This window comes from Neoarius graeffei, chromosome 28, assembly GCF_027579695.1.
Source record: "Neoarius graeffei isolate fNeoGra1 chromosome 28, fNeoGra1.pri, whole genome shotgun sequence".
In the NCBI taxonomy this organism is placed as follows: Eukaryota; Metazoa; Chordata; class Actinopteri; order Siluriformes; family Ariidae; genus Neoarius; species Neoarius graeffei.
Genome location: NC_083596.1, coordinates 22,525,192 through 22,544,091, shown reverse-complemented (window position 1 = coordinate 22,544,091; position 18,900 = coordinate 22,525,192). Strand labels below are relative to the sequence as shown.

Genomic DNA, 18,900 nt, shown 5'->3' with positions numbered 1-18,900 from the left:
TTGGGGCGCTTGCCATGGTCGACAACGCACAAAATTTGGCTCCTTTTTCTTAGACTGCCACCGCTACTCAGAACCAGAAGCCCAGCTCCAGGCGGGCCTCAGGGCCTCTTTAGCGCCCCCTAAGTCGTTGTGATTTTGGCCTCCCGCATAAAGGTGCCTGGTTGCCATGTAGTTTGTAGTAGTGGCATGCCATTTGGTACGCATATGTATCTCTCTAAGCCGGACAAAAATGTAATGCCAATGCATTAGCCACGCCCAACAGGAAGTGAGGTAATTTCACTTTTGTGCGAAATGCATGGCCACGAAGACGGCGCAACTCCTCCTAGGCCGTTCATAGGAATGTCACCAAAATTGATAGACATCATCTACAGCCATGGCTGACAAAAGTTCCTAAATACGTTTCACGTAGGATAAGCCGTTCAGAAGTTATACGTCAATCAATTTTCAATGCAAAATTTTACATGCTTAAAAATTCATAACAAATCTTCTAATTGCTCAACACTGCTCATACTTCACAGGCAAATCACTCATTGGGCTTCTGACATGCTACCCAAATTCTGTGATATTTCGCCACTGGGGGCGCTATTTTTGGGCAAAAAATCCAATCTTTCCTCAAATTTGGTCAAACTTCACGGCCACCCTCTTACTACCTCCCATGTCATGTATACCCCATTTTGGGAATTTTCGTCCATGGGGGGCGCTGTTTTTGGCCGACGCAATTGCTCCAAAACGGGTTTTTGGTAAATAATTCCTTAATGCTTTTCCTTCACACCACTACCTTGTGATCGTACCTTGCTGTTGTAGACACTTATTTTTCCAACTCATAATCGCTCATGTACAGCATAGCGCCACCTACTGACATGGGAAAAACCAAAACATTTATTCTTCAAAAATCAATATCTCATCTTCTATTTACTCAATCTTGATCAAACTTGATACGCACACTCTTAACAGGTCACCTGACATATCTCCCAAATTTTGTAAACTGTTGCCACTGGGGGCGCTGTTTTCAGGCAACATTTTATATCTCGGCTTCTGATTGGTCAAACTTGATCAAACTTGACACAACAACTCTTCATAGGTCCCTTGACATGTTTACCAAATTTGGTGAACTTTCACCACTGGGGGCGCTCATTGCGCTGTAGCAGTTGCAGGAGAGGTGTTTACAATCATGAGGCACCAGGTGTATGTTGTTTTGGTTGCCTTAAACACACATGACTTGTGGGGAATGGGTAGGCAGTCGGGAGCAAGTGTTGTAGCGTTACATACAGACTAATAGATGTCTAACAGAAGACAATCCTATGTAGCTATAGCTTGGTGACTGATGAGGTAAATACATTAATTTGGTTGGGAAACCATGGCATAAAATGTTCTGTCCATGACAACATCTCAGCGCACCGTGTACTCTGTGTCCGATTCTGTGCTTTGTCGCCATTGTGGGAGTAATGTCTCTTGCCGAAGAAGCTGTGGAAGGTATTTCGCGGGGACGCATGCCCCCGCCCCCCTTGGCCGCTGGCGCGAGGGCCCGTCGAGGCCGCTTGCGGCTTTAATTAGGGCCCGAGCCCTATAGGGCGAAGGCCCTATTGTTCTTGTAAGAGTTCACTATTATTATTCTTCTTCTTTATTTTTCTCCGCTGTTGGGCCATTTTCGGGGCGCTTGCCATGGGCGAAAACGCGCGAAATTTGGCGCCACTTCCGAGAATTGCCACCGCTACTCAGAACCAAAAGCCCACACTTGGCCGGGGCTCAGGGCCTCTATAGCGCCCCCTAAGTCGTTGTGATTTTGGCCTCCCGCATTAAGGTGCCTGGTTGCCATATAGTTTGTAGTAGTGGCATGCCACTTGGTATGCATATGTATTTCACTAAGCCGGACAAAAATGTAATGCCAATGCATTAGCCACGCCCAACAGGAAGTGAGGTAATTTCACTTTTGTGTGAAATGCATGGCCACGAAGACGGCGCAACTCCTCCTAGACCGTTCATAGGAATGTCACCAAAATTGATACACATCATCTACAGACATGGCTGACAAAAGTTACTAAATACGTTTCACGTAGCATTAACCGTTCAGAAGTTATACGTCAATCAATTTTCACTTCAAAATTTTACATGCTAAAAAATTCATAACAAATCTTCTAATTGCTCAACACTGCTCATACTTCACACGCTAATCACTCATTGGGCTTCTGACATGTTACCCAATTTCTGTGATATTTCGCCACTGGGGGCACTATTTTTGGGCAAAAAATCCAATCTTTCCTCAAATTTGGTCAAACTTCACGGCCACCCTCTTACTACCTCCCATGTCATATATACCACATTTTGGGAATTTTCGTCTATGGGGGGCGCTGTTTTTGGCCTACGCAATTTCTCCAAAACGGGTTTTTGGTTAATTATTCCATAATGCTTTCCCTTTACACCACTACCTTGTGATAGTGCGTTGCTGTTGTGGACACTTATTTTTCCATCTCATAATCACTCATGTACAGCATAGCGCCACCTACTGACATGGGAAAAACCAAAAAATTTATTCTTCAAAAATCTATATCTCATCTTCTGTTTACTCAATTGTCATCAAACTTCATACGCAAACTCTTCATAGCTCACCTGACATGTACGCCAAATTTTGTGCACTTTCGCCCCTGGGGGTGCGGGTTATGGCAGAAATGATATTGCAGCTTCTGATTTGTCAAACTTGGCAAGCAAACTCTTTACAAGACCCTTTTTGGGGCGCTTGCCATGGTCGACATCGCACGAAATTTGGCTCCTTTTTCTTAGACTCCCACCGCTACTGAGAACCAGAAGCCCAGATCCAGGCGGGCCTCAGGGCCTCTATAGCGCCCCCTAACTCATTGTGATTTTGGCCTCCCGCATTAAGGTGCCTGGTTGCCATGTAGTTTGTAGTAGTGGCATGCCATTTGGTACGCATATGTATCTCACTAAGCCGGACAAAAATGTAATGCCAATGCATTAGCCACGCCCAACAGGAAGTAAGGTAATTTCACTTTTGTGCGAAATGCATGGCCACGAAAACGGCACAACTCCTCCTAGACCGTTCATAGGAATGTCACCAAAATTGATACACATCATCTACAGACATGGCTGACAAAAGTTCCTAAATACGTTTCACGTAGAATAAACCGTTCAGAAGTTATACGTCAATCAATTTTCAATGCAAAATTTTACATGCTTAAAAATTCATTACATATCTTCAAATTGCTCAAAACTGCTCATACTTCACACGCAAATCACTCATTGGGCATCTGACATGTTACCCAAATTCTGTGATATTTCGCCACTGGGGGCGCTATTTTTGGGCAAAAAATCCAATCTTTCCTCAAATTTGGTCAAACTTCACGGCCACCCTCTTACTACCTCCCATGTCATGTACACCTCATTTTGGGAATTTTCGTCCATGGGGGGCGCTGTTTTTGGCCAACGCAATTGCTCCAAAACGGGTTTTTGGTAAATAATTCCATAATGCTTCTCCTTCACACCACTACCTTGTGATAGTACGTTGCTGTTGTAGACACTTATTTTTCCAACTCATTATCGCTCATGTGCAGCATAGCGCCACCTACTGACATGGGAGAAACCAAAAAATTTATTCTTCAAAAATCAATATCTCATCTTCTATTTTCTCAATCTTGATCAAACTTGATACGCACACTCTTAACAGGTCACCTGACATATGTGCCAAATTTTGTGAACTTTTGCCACTGGGGGCGCTGTTTTCAGGCAACAATTTATATCTCGGCTTCTGATTGGTCAAACTTGATCAAACTTTACAAAACAACTCTTCATAGGTCCCTTGACATGCATACCAAATTTGGTGAACTTTCACCACTGGGGGCGCTCATTGCGCTGTAGCAGTTGCAGGAGAGGTGTTTACAATCATGAGGCACCAGGAGTATGTTGCTTTGGTTGCCTTAAACACACATGACTTGTGGACCACTGGGGGCGCTCATTGCACTGTAGCAGTTGCAGGAGAGGTGTTTACAATCATGAGGCACCAGGAGTATGTTGTTTTGGTTGCCTTAAACACACATGACTTGTGGGGAATGGGTAGGCAGTCGGGAGCAAGTGTTGTAGCATAGCACCACCTACTGACATGGGAGAAACCAAAAAATTTATTCTTCAAAAATCAATATCTCATCTTCTATTTTCTCAATCTTGATCAAACTTGATACGCACACTCTTAACAGGTCACCTGACATATGTGCCAAATTTTGTGAACTTTTGCCACTGGGGGCGCTGTTTTCAGGCAACAATTTATATCTCGGCTTCTGATTGGTCAAACTTGATCAAACTTTACAAAACAACTCTTCATAGGTCCCTTGACATGTATACCAAATTTGGTGAACTTTCACCACTGGGGGCGCTCATTGCGCTGTAGCAGTTGCAGGAGAGGTGTTTACAATCATGAGGCACCAGGAGTATGTTGTTTTGGTTGCCTTAAACACACATGACTTGTGGACCACTGGGGGCGCTCATTGCACTGTAGCAGTTGCAGGAGAGGTGTTTACAATCATGAGGCACCAGGAGTATGTTGTTTTGGTTGCCTTAAACACACATGACTTGTGGGGAATGGGTAGGCAGTCGGGAGCAAGTGTTGTAGCGTTACATACAGACTAATAGATGTCTAACAGAAGACAATCCTATGTAGCTATAGCTTGGTGACTGATGAGGTAAATACATTAATTTGGTTGGGAAGCCATGGCATAAAATGTTCTGTCCATGACAACATCTCAGCGCACCGTGTACTCTGTGTCCAATTCTGTGCTTTGTCACCATTGTGGGAGTAATGTCTCTTGCCAAAGAAGCTGTGGAAGGTATTTCGCGGGGACGCATGCCCCCGCCCCCCTTGGCCGCTGGCGCGAGGGCCCGTCGAGGCCGCTTGCGGCTTTAATTATTCTTCTTCCGTCTTCTTCTTTATTTTTCTCCGCTGTTGGGCCATTTTCGGGGCGCTTGCCATGGGCGAAAACGCACGAAATTTGGCGCCAGTTCCGAGAATTGCCACCGCTACTGAGAACCAAAAGCCCAAACTTGGCCGGGGCTCAGGGCCTCTATAGCGCCCCCTAAGTCGTTGTGATTTTGGCCTCCCGCATTACGGTGCCTGGTTGCCATATAGTTTGTAGTACTGGCATGCCATTTGGTTCACATATGTATCTCACTAAGCCGGACAAAAATGTAATGCCAATGCATTAGCCACGCCCAACAGGAAGTGAGGTAATTTCACTTTTGTGCGAAATGCATGGCCACGAAGACGGCGCAACTCCTCCTAGACCGTTCATAGGAATGTCACCAAAATTGATACACATCATCTACAGACATGGCTGACAAAAGTTACTAAATACGTTTCAAGTAGCATAAACCGTTCAGAAGTTATACGTCAATCAATTTTCGATGCAAAATTTTACATGCTTAAAAATTCATAACATATCTTCTAATTGCTCAAAACTGCTCATACTTCACACGCTAATCACTCATTGGGCTTCTGACATGTTACCCAATTTCTGTGATATTTCGCCACTGGGGGCGCTATTTTTGGGCAAAAAATCCAATCTCTCCTCAAATTTGGTCAAACTTCACGGCCACCCTCTTACTACCTCCCATGTCATGTATACCACATTTTGGGAATTTTCGTCCATTGGGGGGCGCTGTTTTTGGCCGACGCAATTACTCCAAAATGGGTTTTTGGTTAATAATTCCATAATGCTTTTCCTTCACACCACTACCTTGTGATAGTACGTTGCTGTTGTAGACACTTATTTTTCCAACTCATAGTCGCTCATGTACAGCATAGCGCCACCTACTGACATGGGAAAAACCAAAAAATTTATTCTTCAAAAATCTATATCTCATCTTCTATTTACTCAATTTTCATCACACTTCATACGCAAACTCTTCATAGCTCACCTGACATATACGCCAAATTTTGTGCACTTTCGCCCCTGGGGGTGCTGGTTATGGCAGAAATGATATTGCGGCTTCTGATTTGTCAACCTTGGCAAGCAAACTCTTTACAAGACCCTTATTGGGGCGCTTGCCATGGTCGACAACGCTCGAAATTTGGCTCCTTTTTCTTAGACTGCCACCGCTACTGAGAACCAGAAGCCCAGATCCAGGCGGGCCTCAGGGCCTCTATAGCGCCCCCTAACGTGTTGTGATTTTTGCCTCTCGCATTAAGGTGCCTGGTTGCCATGTAGTTTGTAGTAGTGGCATGCCCTTTGGTACGCATATGTATCTCACCAAGCCGGACAAAAATGTAATGCCAATACATTAGCCACGCCCTACAGGAAGTGAGGTAATTTCACTTTTGTGCGAAATGCATGGCCACGAAGACGGCGCATCTCCTCCTAGACCGTTCATAGGAACGTCACCAAAATTGATACACATCATCTACAGACATGGCTGACAAAAGTTGCTAAATACGTTTCACGTAGGCTAAACCGTTCAGAAGTTATACGTCAATCATTTTTCAATGCAGAATTTTACATGCTTAAAAATTCATAACAAATCTTCTAATTGCTCAACACTGCTCATACTTCACACGCAAATCACTCATTGGGCTTCTGACATGTGACCCAATTTCTGTGATGTTTCGCCACTGGGGGCGCTATTTTTGGGCAAAAAATCCAATCTTTCCTCAAATTTGGTCAAACTTCACGGCCACCCTCTTACTACCTCCCATGTCATGTATACCACATTTTGGGAATTTTCGTCCATGGGGGGCGCTGTTTTTGGCCCACGCAATTGCTCCAAAACGGGTTTTTGGTAAATAATTCCATAATGCTTTTCCTTCACACCACTACCTTGTGATTGTACGTTGCTGTTGTAGACACTTATTTTTCCAACTCATAATCGCTCATGTACAGCATAGCGCCACCTACTGACATGGGAAAAACCAAAAAATTTATTCTTCAAAAATCTATATCTCATCTTCTATTTACTCAATTGTCATCAACCTTCATACGCAAACTCTTCATAGCTCACCTGACATATACGCCAAATTTTGTGCACTTTCGCCCCTGGGGGTGCTGATTATGGCAAAAATGATATTGCAGCTTCTGATTTGTCAAACTTGGCAAGCAAACTCTTTTCAAGACCCTTATTGAGGCGCTTGCCATGGTCGACAACGCACGAAGTGTGAGACCCTATTGTTGCCATGTGTCCAATTCTGTGCTTTGTCGCCATTGTGGGAGTAATGTCTCTTGCCGCAGAAGCTGTGGAAGGTTTTTCGCAGGGACGCATGCCCCCGCCCCCCCTTGGCCGCTGGCGCGAGGGCCCGTCGAGGCCGCTTGCGGCTTTAATTATTATTATTATTATTAGTAGTAGTAGTAGTAGTAGTAGTAGTAGTAGCAGTACTAGTAGTCATAGTAGGCCTAGTAGTGGTAACAACCTAGTCCGAGTAGATCATATTAACATGGTCATTTTAAAAGTAGCTCGCGAATCAAAATATTGTGGGCACCCCTGGTTTAAACATTTTTAGTGGAGTGGAAAATTAAGCACAAAGACTATTTGCCCTTTGGAGCATCAGAGAAACGTGAATTAGAAAAATGAGAAGACTTTGTTCGTGATTGAAAAGGCTGAGTTGCTGTGTAACAATTAGCAGATGTGATTAGCTAGTAAAAGACTTTAGTCTAAATCATGCTTTGGACCATTATTCACTTACTGATAGTTTCAGTACAACAATATATGTAGGATAGCAGTGGTGGTCTGATGAAAAAAAAGTTAAGAATTAGTGCACCAGACAAAACTGCTCGTCACATCTTCATGTACTTGAACCTGGCACAGCTCGAGCAGCCGCTGTCATTTACATGCACGAAGCACGTTGTGTGCATTGCTAGGACCAATTATTGGTTTCACCTGTTGCTGTTTCGAGCACAATCAGTGCACTCATATAAGGACTCTGCAAACGCCCAAAGCTTTGCAAGGTATACTGTTTTGTTTTCCATGTTTCCTAGCCTTGTTTATGTTACTCTGATTTAATGACTCTGCTTTTTGTTTCATTTGTTTTTGTGACTCTGATTTGGCATCACATTTCTGTATCATAATAGTATGCCTGTGTAGGCGCATTTGGGTAATTGAGTGATCAATCTCATTAAATCTGAAGGTTAATAATTAAATTGAATCAGTCTCATTAAATCGGTCTCATTAATTAATACCATTAATTTTGGTGCTTAATAATAAATTACCAAACAGCTAAATTATGGAATATTCCAAATTATGATCACTTACCATATTACATAAATCATATGCATCTTTTAGAATTCTTTAGAGATTGGGGACTTCAGAGATATTGGAACACAAATAAACACAGTTTCAATAATAAATGAATTTATTATAAAGATAAAAATGGATAATGGCAGTTGAAATATATACAAACAGTGAGATGTGTGTGTATGTGTGTGTGTGTGAGTGAAAGGCCCTATGGCCTGAGCAGAAGGCTAGCGTGGGATGCTAGCTAGGTATGTTCGTGTGTGTCCACGTGGTGTAGGGATCACCACGTGGGATTTGAGGAGAACAAAGGAATTAGCCTTGTGTGGCTAAGCTAAGACAAAGGGAAGTTAGCTAAGGTGTGTTTGTGTGTGGGGAGAGAGAGAGGCCTTCTGTGTGGCCTACAAAAAGGATTAGCTCTGGTAGCTAACTCCACGTGTGTTTGTGGGGGAGGAGTTAACCACGTGGTAAGGCCTATGGCCTAGCAAAATAAATAAGCTAGCGTGGGATGCTAACTGAGGTGTATTTGTGAGGCCAGGTGAGGCCTGTGACCATGTGTTTGTGTGTGTGTCAGGCCTGGTGACCATATGTTCGTGTAGGCCTAGATTAACCTCGTGTGGTTAAGCTAAGACAAAGGGGTGCTAGCTAAGGTGTGTTTGTGAGTGGGGGAGGACCGCCACATGTTTCTAAGACAATACACTTAGCTTTGGATGCTAATGGGACAAAAGAAATTAGCCATAGGCTAATTTCACTAGCTTATAACAGTACTGAATCCACTGAAACCTTGATAAGGTCAAAATGTGTGGTAAGGAAATTAAAGTGTTAGTCAGGAATAAAGAGAAGCATGCACAGCCTATCTATTAAAACAACTGAGAGGACAAAATTAGAACAATTCAACACGCTGCGTGTCTACAGTGTAACAATTAAACGTTCCGGAGTTTAAATTCATACTAGTTCAATAAAAGCTAATTCCTAAGACTAGGTTTTGCCCAAATGCCAAGTCTTACTCAGTATCTTGCCTCTAGGAAGATTATGAAGAGATGTTCTGAGACTTTTGGAGTTTCGCCGTTGTGGAGCATGAGAGTCGCTTCCGTGAGGTGTAGAGAACTTCTCGGTCCAACGCGTGGTTGCTCGTGATGAAAAGAAAGTCTCTGATCAAACAATGTGCACAGCTTTTGAGTTAAAAAGGATCCAGTCGCTTCTTAACTTTAAAATAACTGCCTGGACTGCAGTAGTACGTACTTATAAGGAACAAATGAAAAACCGGTTGTAAACTCAAGCGGAGTTTAAAATCGCGCGATCTTAGAGTCTACCGTGGCCAAAGGTAAACAAAGAAAAGCGCGAAACTCTGATTCTTGCAAGAAAGAAAAGAAAAGACATCTTTTTGGGTTTGCTCGTGGAGTGAGCGATTCCTCCCTGTGTCCGTGTTGAAATCACGGCACCAAAAGAGGAGGAGCTAGGAGTTTCCGGGTGGTTTATGCTTTCATGGAGGATGTGACGTAGATGAGCCCGCCCTGGCGTGATGCAGGCCAACGCGGAAGTGGGCTGATGGGAAATGTAGTTTCTAAAAGGGACTGTACCTACACCTGTAAATAGAACACCTTCATGCACTTACATCTGTCTGCACCCCACTTCTCTGACAGAATACTTCACCTCAACCGTGGATGTAATGGAAAGGAACAGGCACACCATGCAGTCTATCAGGCAGTTAGGCACGCCACACTAATGTCACAGTGCTTAAGCTGAGATCTGGGGGTTCTCCAGTGGATAGGGTTGGACATTCTGGCACCATATGATGGGGTAGAGCAGCAGCCCAATGGATTCTTGTTGCAGCACCACTTCTATGAAGACTTGGTGGAGCCTAAACCTCTGGAGAGCTGGTGGGTTGGTGACATGATTTATTGGTTCATCAGACGGGCATGCCAGTGGACCAAAGGCCTAGTCAGAGTGTGGCACCCATGCCTCCAGAGCTCCAAGTTGTTCAGCGAGAAGCTCAAGTCATGGTTCCAGGAAGGAGGACACCCATAAAAGATTTTGGGGTGCTGATACCCAGGTAGCCGACAGGGTGGCTTCCACTCCACTGCTCACTCCAGAGGCTGACGGGGTGGTCTCCGCTCCACTGCTCACTCCAGAGGCCAACAGGGCAGCCTCCACTCCACTGTTCACTCCAGAGGCTGACAGGGCAGCCTCCACTCCAGATTTCAGAGGGGAGGAGTTCTTCACCCCTCCACCTGGCTTTGAAGATGTTGATGCTCTGCTGCCTGGCTTCAGCAGAGACGAGCTCTTTGCTCCTCCACCTGTCCTTGAAGAGGTTATTACTCCACTACCTTGCTTCAGCAGGGGCGAGGCTGTTGCTTTGCCACCAGGCTTCAGTAGGGACAAGGCCATCACTCCACTGCCAGGCTTCAGCAGGGATGAGCTCTTTGCTCTACCACCTGGCTTCAGTAAGGATGTGCTCATTCAAGCCCAAGCCCATGTTCAAGTCCATGCCTGTGCAAATGTCTGAGCCCATGCCAAGATCTAAGCCCATATCCAAGTCCAGGTCCATGTTAACATCGGCGCCCATGCCAAGATCCAAGGCCATGTGTAATAGTCCCTGAGTGTGGGTGGGACACTGAAGCACAGGCAAGCTGGTAGTAGTACTCAATTCCACATTTATTTTTCATGACTTGCTTTGCAGCTTTCAAGTGTGAGTGACACACACACACACACACACACACACACACACACACACACCATCAATTAAACACAGGTGTGATTGTTTTACCACTCACCTTCCCTGGCCTCGCTCTCCATTCACAAACCCACTCTTCACCATGCCCCCACTGCCACAATCCCCCACTGACCGACTCAAGCAGAGAAACCGCCCAGCCTGCAGCTGACTCACCCCGACAGGAAAGATAGCCCACTGCCACCATCTGCACCCCCAGCCTGTGGATTACCTTGAATTTGAAAGGCTGAAGGGCTAGATACCGGTGGGTGATCGACACATTGGAATCTTTCATGTGGTGGAGCCATTGAAGTGGGGCATGATCCGAGCAGAGGGTGAAAGGGTGCCTCAACAGGTAGTACCAGAGGGTGAGGACCACCCACTTGATAGCCAAACAGTCCTTTTTGATGGTGCTGTATTTTGTCTTTCGCACAGAGAGCTTGCGGCTTATGTACAGCACTGGGTGCACCTCCCCCTCCAGCATCTGGGACAGAACAGCCCCTAGCCCTCTGTCTGAATAGAATAGAATGCCTTTATTATCACTGCACAAATGTACAATGAAATTTAGTTCATCATAGGAGAGCAAAGCTACTGCATATGTGCGCGCCACCACTCTTGGGCACTTCAGCCCAAGGCCTTCCTATGTTAACCTAACTGCATGTCTTTGGACTGTGGGGGAAACTGGAGCACCCAAAGGAAACCCATGCAGACACTGGGAGAAAATGCAAACTCCACACAGAAAGGCCCCCCGTCAGCTGCTGGGCCTGAAACCAGAACCTTCTTGCTGTGACACTGATTGCACACAGGTGGATCTTAATCAACTAACTAATTAAATCAACTAATTATGTGACTTATGAAGTGAATTGGTTGGACCAGCTCTTCTTTAGGGGTTTCATATGAAAGGGGATGAATACCTATTCACACTCAATTTCTATTTTTTTCATCTTAATTGTTTGTGTCACAATAAAAATAAGAAAGAAAATTGCACCTGTAAAGTGGTAGGCATGTTGTGTAAATCAAATAGTACTAACCCCCCAAAAAATCCATTTTACTTCCAGCTTGTAATGCGACAAAACACGATAAACATCAAGGGGGATGGATACTTTTGTAAGACACTAATAATTTGAATGCAAAAACCCTGTGGAGGCTTGCAGAACCTCTCATACTACAAATAACAGGTGCTCGAGCCATTTATCCCAGTTCCATGTCTTTGCTTACCAACTTACAAATTAAGTTCTTAAGGGTTTGGTTAAACTGTTCCACCAAGCCATCTGTCTGTGAGTGATAAACACTGGTGTGAATTGATTTAACCTCCATTAACTCATGAACGGTGCGTGACATAAACATAGTGCCTTGGTCATTCAGGATTTCTTTTGGAATCCTGACTCAGGAGATAGTGCCTCTGTGAAATTGCATGCTGACATGTCACACAGTGGTACTGCTTCTGGTGATCACATTGCATAGTCCACCAGAACTGAAATAAAGTGATGCCCTTCTGCAGACTGGTCTAGTGGCCCGATGAGGTCTGTTCCAATTCTTTTGAAAGGGGTCTTGATCAGGGGAAGAGGGCACAAAGGTGGTGTAGCCATCAGGTTCACCAGCTGGCATTTGTGGCATGCTGCACACCACCTACAGACAACCCCGCAAATGCCTGGCCAATAGAAATGGGCCATGGGATGGGTTAGTGTCTTATCCTGCCCTAGGTGTCCAGCCATAGGGTTATAATGAGCTGCATGGAATATGAGTTCCCTACAGCTCTTTGGGACTAACAACTGGATCATTTTTTCACTAGTTTGAGTGTCCTGCATCACTTTGTATAACCTGTCTCTGATTACAGCTAAGTATGGGAAGGAAACTGCTGTATTTGGCTGGAGGGTTTGACCATCGATTGCTCTCACCTGGTCAAAAGTGTGATGCAGCATCTCGTCTCACACTTCCTCCAAAGGGAAATCCTCAAGGGAATTCCAAAAAGAGAGGGAAATCCTCAAGGGAGTTCCCAAAATTAATTCTGGGGAAGATAATGCTACATGGGGGGGATCCCAGTGTAGCATTATCTTCCCCAGATAATGCTACACTGGGATCCCCCCGTGACATGCTACTGCAGGACCCACCCACTATTACATGCTGCATTAAACACTTAAACCCTGGCCAATCTGTCCCCAGTATTAATGGGTGGGTGAGGTCACTGGGTTTGCATCACATTTCTGTATTATAATTGCATGTCTGTAAATAAAACATCTTTCTGCACTTATATCCATCTGCATCCTACTTCTCTGACAATTCTTCAATATTATTGATGAGTTCTATGTTTAATTTGCCTGGAAGCAAAACTAGGAAATGAGCTAGGAAAAACTCAAGCCACTCACAAGCTATCAAAAAAGGTTAATATTATGTCATCGAGCTAATAATATTAGCTCACTTAAAACATTCATCTCTTTATTTGACATAACTGAACTCAATGCAATAGACCAGACATATAATCTGCTATTTTTTTCCTAGTTGATTTGTCCACTTCTGGATATTGTACTGTATGTTAGGCTAACTGATGCTAATGCCTTGTTTAGATGTTTAGTGTTCAGGTCAAAACATTAATGCAACTGTGAATAGCTGTGATGCGTCAGTTGTGCATATTTACCAAAGCTATGATAATAGGAAGGCTTTCTTTTTTCAGCAGGAGAAATGGAACATAGCACCTTTGCCCCATGCAGTGTTTCATCAGGGTCTTCATTCTTTGGAGGTACTCTGATAATGTTGTATAAAGCTCCTACCAAACACATGAAATGTGTAATTATGATAGTTCAAGTCTAAGGCTTATGTATAAATTATATGTGTGAAGATCTTACCTCTACTGCCGTAGGAGTTGCCCATGTTGTAGACTGTACCATCTGGGTCAACATGGGGGTGGGCAGTTGCACCATTAACAGCAATGAACTTGCTCCAGTCCACCTTTGGTATTATTTTGGAAATGCCATAGGATTAATCTTTGAAAACAGTATAAAACCTTTAACAAACAAATTATGGTAGATTAAAATAAGTATGTACTATATATAAACAAATGTGTTTCAAAAAACAAGACTGATAGAGAAAACTTAATTGGATGTTTTCTGTTTTATTGTCTTAAGGGCTTTGGTCAATTTATCTGCTGTTTTCTTTTCACCAGGCCTTGAGCCACCATGCATGACTCCTATCTGCCTGCTGTCCATGGACTGAGTGTAGCACCTGATCACTTTTGCGATATCTGTTACTTTCATCGATTGCAGACTGTATAGAATTATCATTCTGAATAGTCTCAGGGCAGTCCCTGAGCCATGTGTGTGCTCATTGTGTGGAACATGTATAACCTCATGGATCCATGGTGTGATGCTCAGAGTGGTGCTGCCAGGTGGTGATGCATTATTAATAATAATAATAATAATAATAATAATAATAATAATTACCACGTCCGCCTGGAGCATGCAGTGGTGTGCCTCGGACTGCAGCTCATGTTCATGCTACACTCATGCTCATTAAGTCAAATTGATGCAGAGCAACTGTTCCTGATCACAGTACAATCAAGGCTCATGTATTTAAGGACTCACAGGACTTTGCAAAGTATATGCTGTGTCCCATGCCTGTCTATACCAAGCCGTTTGGATAGTATATTTCTACTGTTTTTGACTTGGTTTCTGTTTTCCTGACCACATTTATTGTCTTGCCTAGTTTGCATATTGACCGTCCCATGCCTGTTCCTGTTTTTGCTCTTTGCCTCACATTTCAGTATTGTTTGCCAGCTTGCTTTTAATAAACTCTTCCTGTGATTACATCCATCTATCACCTACTCACATGACAGAATACTTCACCCACAACATGGATGTAGCGGAAGAGAGCAGGCACACTGTGCAATGCCATGCCAAAGTTCCCGTTCCTCAGCCTGCATTTGTATTGTTCGGCGACATCCTATAGCACCTGTTTCAGGCTCTAGAGAAGAAGGAACCCCTATAATTTTTTTTTTAGGGGTGGGGCTGGTACCGCAGAGGCTGACACATCAGCAGACAGGGAGGCCTTCACTCCAGAGTTCCACTCCAGAGGCTGATATGGTGAGAGATGAAGAGGACTTCACTCCAGAGCTCCTTCTCAAGGATAACAGAGCAACCTGCACTCCTGTGCTTGCTCTTTTGCCTGGCTTCAAAGATGTTATTGCTCTGCCTCCGGGCTTCAGGGAGAATGCTGTTGCTCTGCCTCTAGGCTTCAGGGAGGATGCCATTGTTCGAACCATGACAGACCACATCCCTGCCAACTACCCTGCTTACCTCAAGTATGTTCCCCCTGCCTCAACAACTGTCTGATCACATGGGCTCACATCTCACCAGCCATGGTCCATTCAGGCATTAAGCACACATACCAGCTCCTTAGGGCCAAATTCTGGTGGCCCTACATGCTTATGGACACCCACAAGTATGTCTCATCCTGCCCTGAATGTGCCCATTCTAGAATGCCAGAGCCAATACTCAGGCCTAAGTCTATGCCTGTCTCTGAGCCCATGTCTGAGCACAAAGCCCTGCCTATGCCTACACTGCAAAAAATTATATCTTAGCAAGTGAAAATATCTTGAAAATAGTTGAAACAATGTAACATTTCCTATTAGAAGAATAAGACACCAATTCTGAGATTATTAAACTTAGTTCTAGATTGCAACCAACTTATTCTAAGATGTCTTATCAAGTAAAAATATCTGTCCATGCAGAAAGATAATTTCACTAGTATTAAGTAATTTTCTACTCAAATTCAGTTTTCAATTTTTTGCAATGTATGCGTGAGCCCATGACTATGCTCATGCCAAAGCCCATGCTGATGCCTAAGTCCATGCCCATGTTTAAGTCCATGCTGAAGCCAGTGTCCATGCTCATGCTGATGTCATGGTCCATGCCTATACTAACACCAGGGTCTATGCCTGTGCTCAAGCCCATGTCCACACATAAGTCCATGCCCATGCTCATACCCATGTCCTTGTCTAAATCCATGCCTGCATCCATGTCCCCATACCAAGTCATGCTTGAACCCAAGCCTCCAACTGCATCCACACCTCTGTATCAAGCTGAGCATGAAGCAAAGCCTCCACCTACATCCACGCTCCATACCTAGCCCAACTTGAACCCAAGCCTCTGCCTGAGCTCATGTTTCTGTGCCATGTCTTTTCTTCATCAGAGTTGAGCCCCGAGGGGACTTCCTTCAGCTCCAGATCCTCTTCCCTGGAGCCAGAAAAGGAGGTTTTTAGCTCCTGGAGGGAGTTCTTTCACATCCATGTGTGTTTGCACTTGGAGCACACAGCAGCACACCTCGGACAGCAACTCACATTCATGTCATGCTCATTAAGACTAATTGAGGCTGAGCACCTGTTCCTGATCACAGCACAATCAAGGCTCATATTAAGGACTCACAGGACATACAGGACTTTGCAAAGTATATGCTGTGCCAGGTATCTGTCGATATGAAGTCATTTGTTTATTGTATTGCTACTCTGGTTTTGTTTTTGTTTCCGTTTTCTTTGCCTAGTTTGTATTGTTTGCCTGTCACCCATCCCCTGCCTGTTCCTGTTTATGCTCTTTGCCTCACATTTCAGTATTGTTTGCCAGTTTGTTTTTGATAAATTCTTCCTGCAATTACATCCATTTATTGCCTTGTCACATGACTTATTATTCTATGTGACTATTAATAATAATAATAATAATAATAATAATAATAATAATAATAATATCCCTTCAGCTGCTGCCATTAGGGATCACCACAGTAGATTATCCTTCCCAATTTATGATCAGCATATTTGATTTGGCATAGGTTTTTACACTAGATGCCCTTCCTGACACAACCCTCCCCAATCTAGTGGTCCAAAAAGTGGTCCAAAGGATGCCCAGTGAACTGGCAACAGGGTCATGGGCAGCCAAGGCTTATTAATTCACATGGGGCACAAAGGCAAGCCCATATGGACAAATCCTACAGAACACCTATTGTAGCACAAACTGCTGAAAAAGTTAATGCTAATACCTTTGTTTTAGCCAGCATTAACTTTTTTAGCAGTTTGTGCTACAGTAGCTCTTCTGTGGACCATATGGACCACAGCACAAACATATGTTTTTAGCTTGTGAAGTCTTTAGTTTTTGGAATGAAGGAGGAAATACCTCCACTTATCCCTCAATAACAGTAAGAATGATGATCTTATTTCAAAACTGTCTCAGAATGCCTCAAAAAAAATCTGCTCAGTTACTCAAGAGAAGTATACTACATAGCCAAAAGTATGTGGACACCTGATCATTGAACATCCCATTCAAAAACCATCAGCATTAATATGGAGTCAGTCCCTCCTTTGCTGTTATAACAGACTCCTCTTCAAAGAAAGCTTTCCACTATATTTTTCACAGTGGCCATGCACATTCAACCACAAGAGCACAAACAGTTGATGTCTGGCAAGAAGGCCTGGTATGAATTTGGTGTGCCAATTCATCCCAAAGGTGTTCCATGGGATTGAAGTCAGACCTCTACACAGGCCACTCAGGTTCTTTCACACCAATCTTGGTAAAGCATGTCTTTATGGAACTCAATTTGTGTACAGGGATGTTGTCATGCTTCAAAAGGTTTTTTAGCCTATTATTCCAGTAAAAGGAAATCTCAATGTTAAATCATACAAAGAAATCCTTGATAAGTTTGTGGTTCCAACTTTGTGGCAACAGTTTGGAGAAGACCCTCACAGTCAGGTAGTGACATACTTTCGGCCATATAGTGTATGCAACCGATACTTTGTTTCAGAACTGCTTCTTTCTTGTGGGGTGTTCCTGGTATGCAGCGGTTAATATCTACCAAAAGTGGCCCAAAGAAGGACAACTGGTGAACTGGTGGCAGGGTCATGGGAGGCTAAGGCTCGTTGATTCGCATGGGGCACAAAGGCTAGCTCATAAGGCCCAATCCCACAGAAGAGCTACTGTCGCACAAACTGCTAAAAAAATTAATGCTGACACCTTTCTGTTTTAGCCAGCATTAACTTTTTCAGCAGTTTGTGCTACAGTAGCTCTTCTGGCCTTCCTTGGACCACTTTTGGTAGGTACGAACCACTGCATACCAGGAACACCCCACAAGATGTGCCATTTTGGAGATACTCAGACACAGTCATCTAGCCATCACAATTTGGCCCTCGTCAAAGGATTTTTTTGTGCATTTTTTAGCATTATTGCATGACCTATATTGGTTATGTGCTACAGTACAGTAGCTCTTCTGTTGACCATACAGGCTAGCATTTATGCTCCATGTTAATCAGTGAGCCTTGGCCACCCATGATCCTGTTGCCCATTAATTGGCTGTCCTTCCTTGGACCACTTTTTGTAGGTACTAACCGCAGCATTCCAGTAACACCCCACAAGATGTGCCATTTGAGATGCTCAAACCCAGTCAGCCAGCCATCACAATTTGTCCCTTGTCAAAGTCACTCAGATCCTTACACTTCCCCATTTTTTCCTGTTTCCAGCACATCAACTTTGAGAACTGACTGTTCTCTTGCTGCCTGATATATCCCACCCCTTAACAGGTGCCACTGTAACAACATAATTAGTGTAATTCACTTCACCTGTCAGTGTTTTTAATTTTATGGCTGATAAGTGTATGAGTGTCTATATCCTTCCTGGCAGCTCAAACCAATCTGGCCATTGCCCTTTGACCTCTCTTATCAACAAGGCATTTTTCCACCCACAGAACTGTCACTTTTTTTTTTTTTTTGCAACATTGTGTAAATTTTACAGACTTGTGTGTGAAAACCCCAGGAGATCAGCAGTTTCTGAAATACTCAAACTCGTCCATCTGGCACCAACACCCATGCCACAATGAAAGTCACAGAGATCACAATTTTTCTCCAATCTGATGTTTGAAGTGAACATTAACTGAAGCTCTTGATTTATATCTGCATGATTTTATGCATCGTGCTGCTGTCAAGGAATTGGTTGATTAGA

At 43.8% G+C, this 18,900-nt stretch overlaps 1 protein-coding gene across 1 annotated transcript in view; it reads right to left on the bottom strand.

The window, feature by feature from the left end:
* The window catches only part of LOC132876022 (carotenoid-cleaving dioxygenase, mitochondrial-like), a 100,921-nt gene that overhangs the window by 28,440 nt on the left and 53,581 nt on the right, over positions 1-18,900 (bottom strand). The window contains exons 5-6 of the mRNA XM_060913228.1: positions 13,774-13,876; positions 13,566-13,694 (exon numbers count right to left, since the gene is read on the bottom strand). Of these exons, the coding sequence (XP_060769211.1) occupies positions 13,566-13,694; positions 13,774-13,876 (232 nt within the window). The remainder of the gene's footprint in view (positions 1-13,565; positions 13,695-13,773; positions 13,877-18,900) is intronic.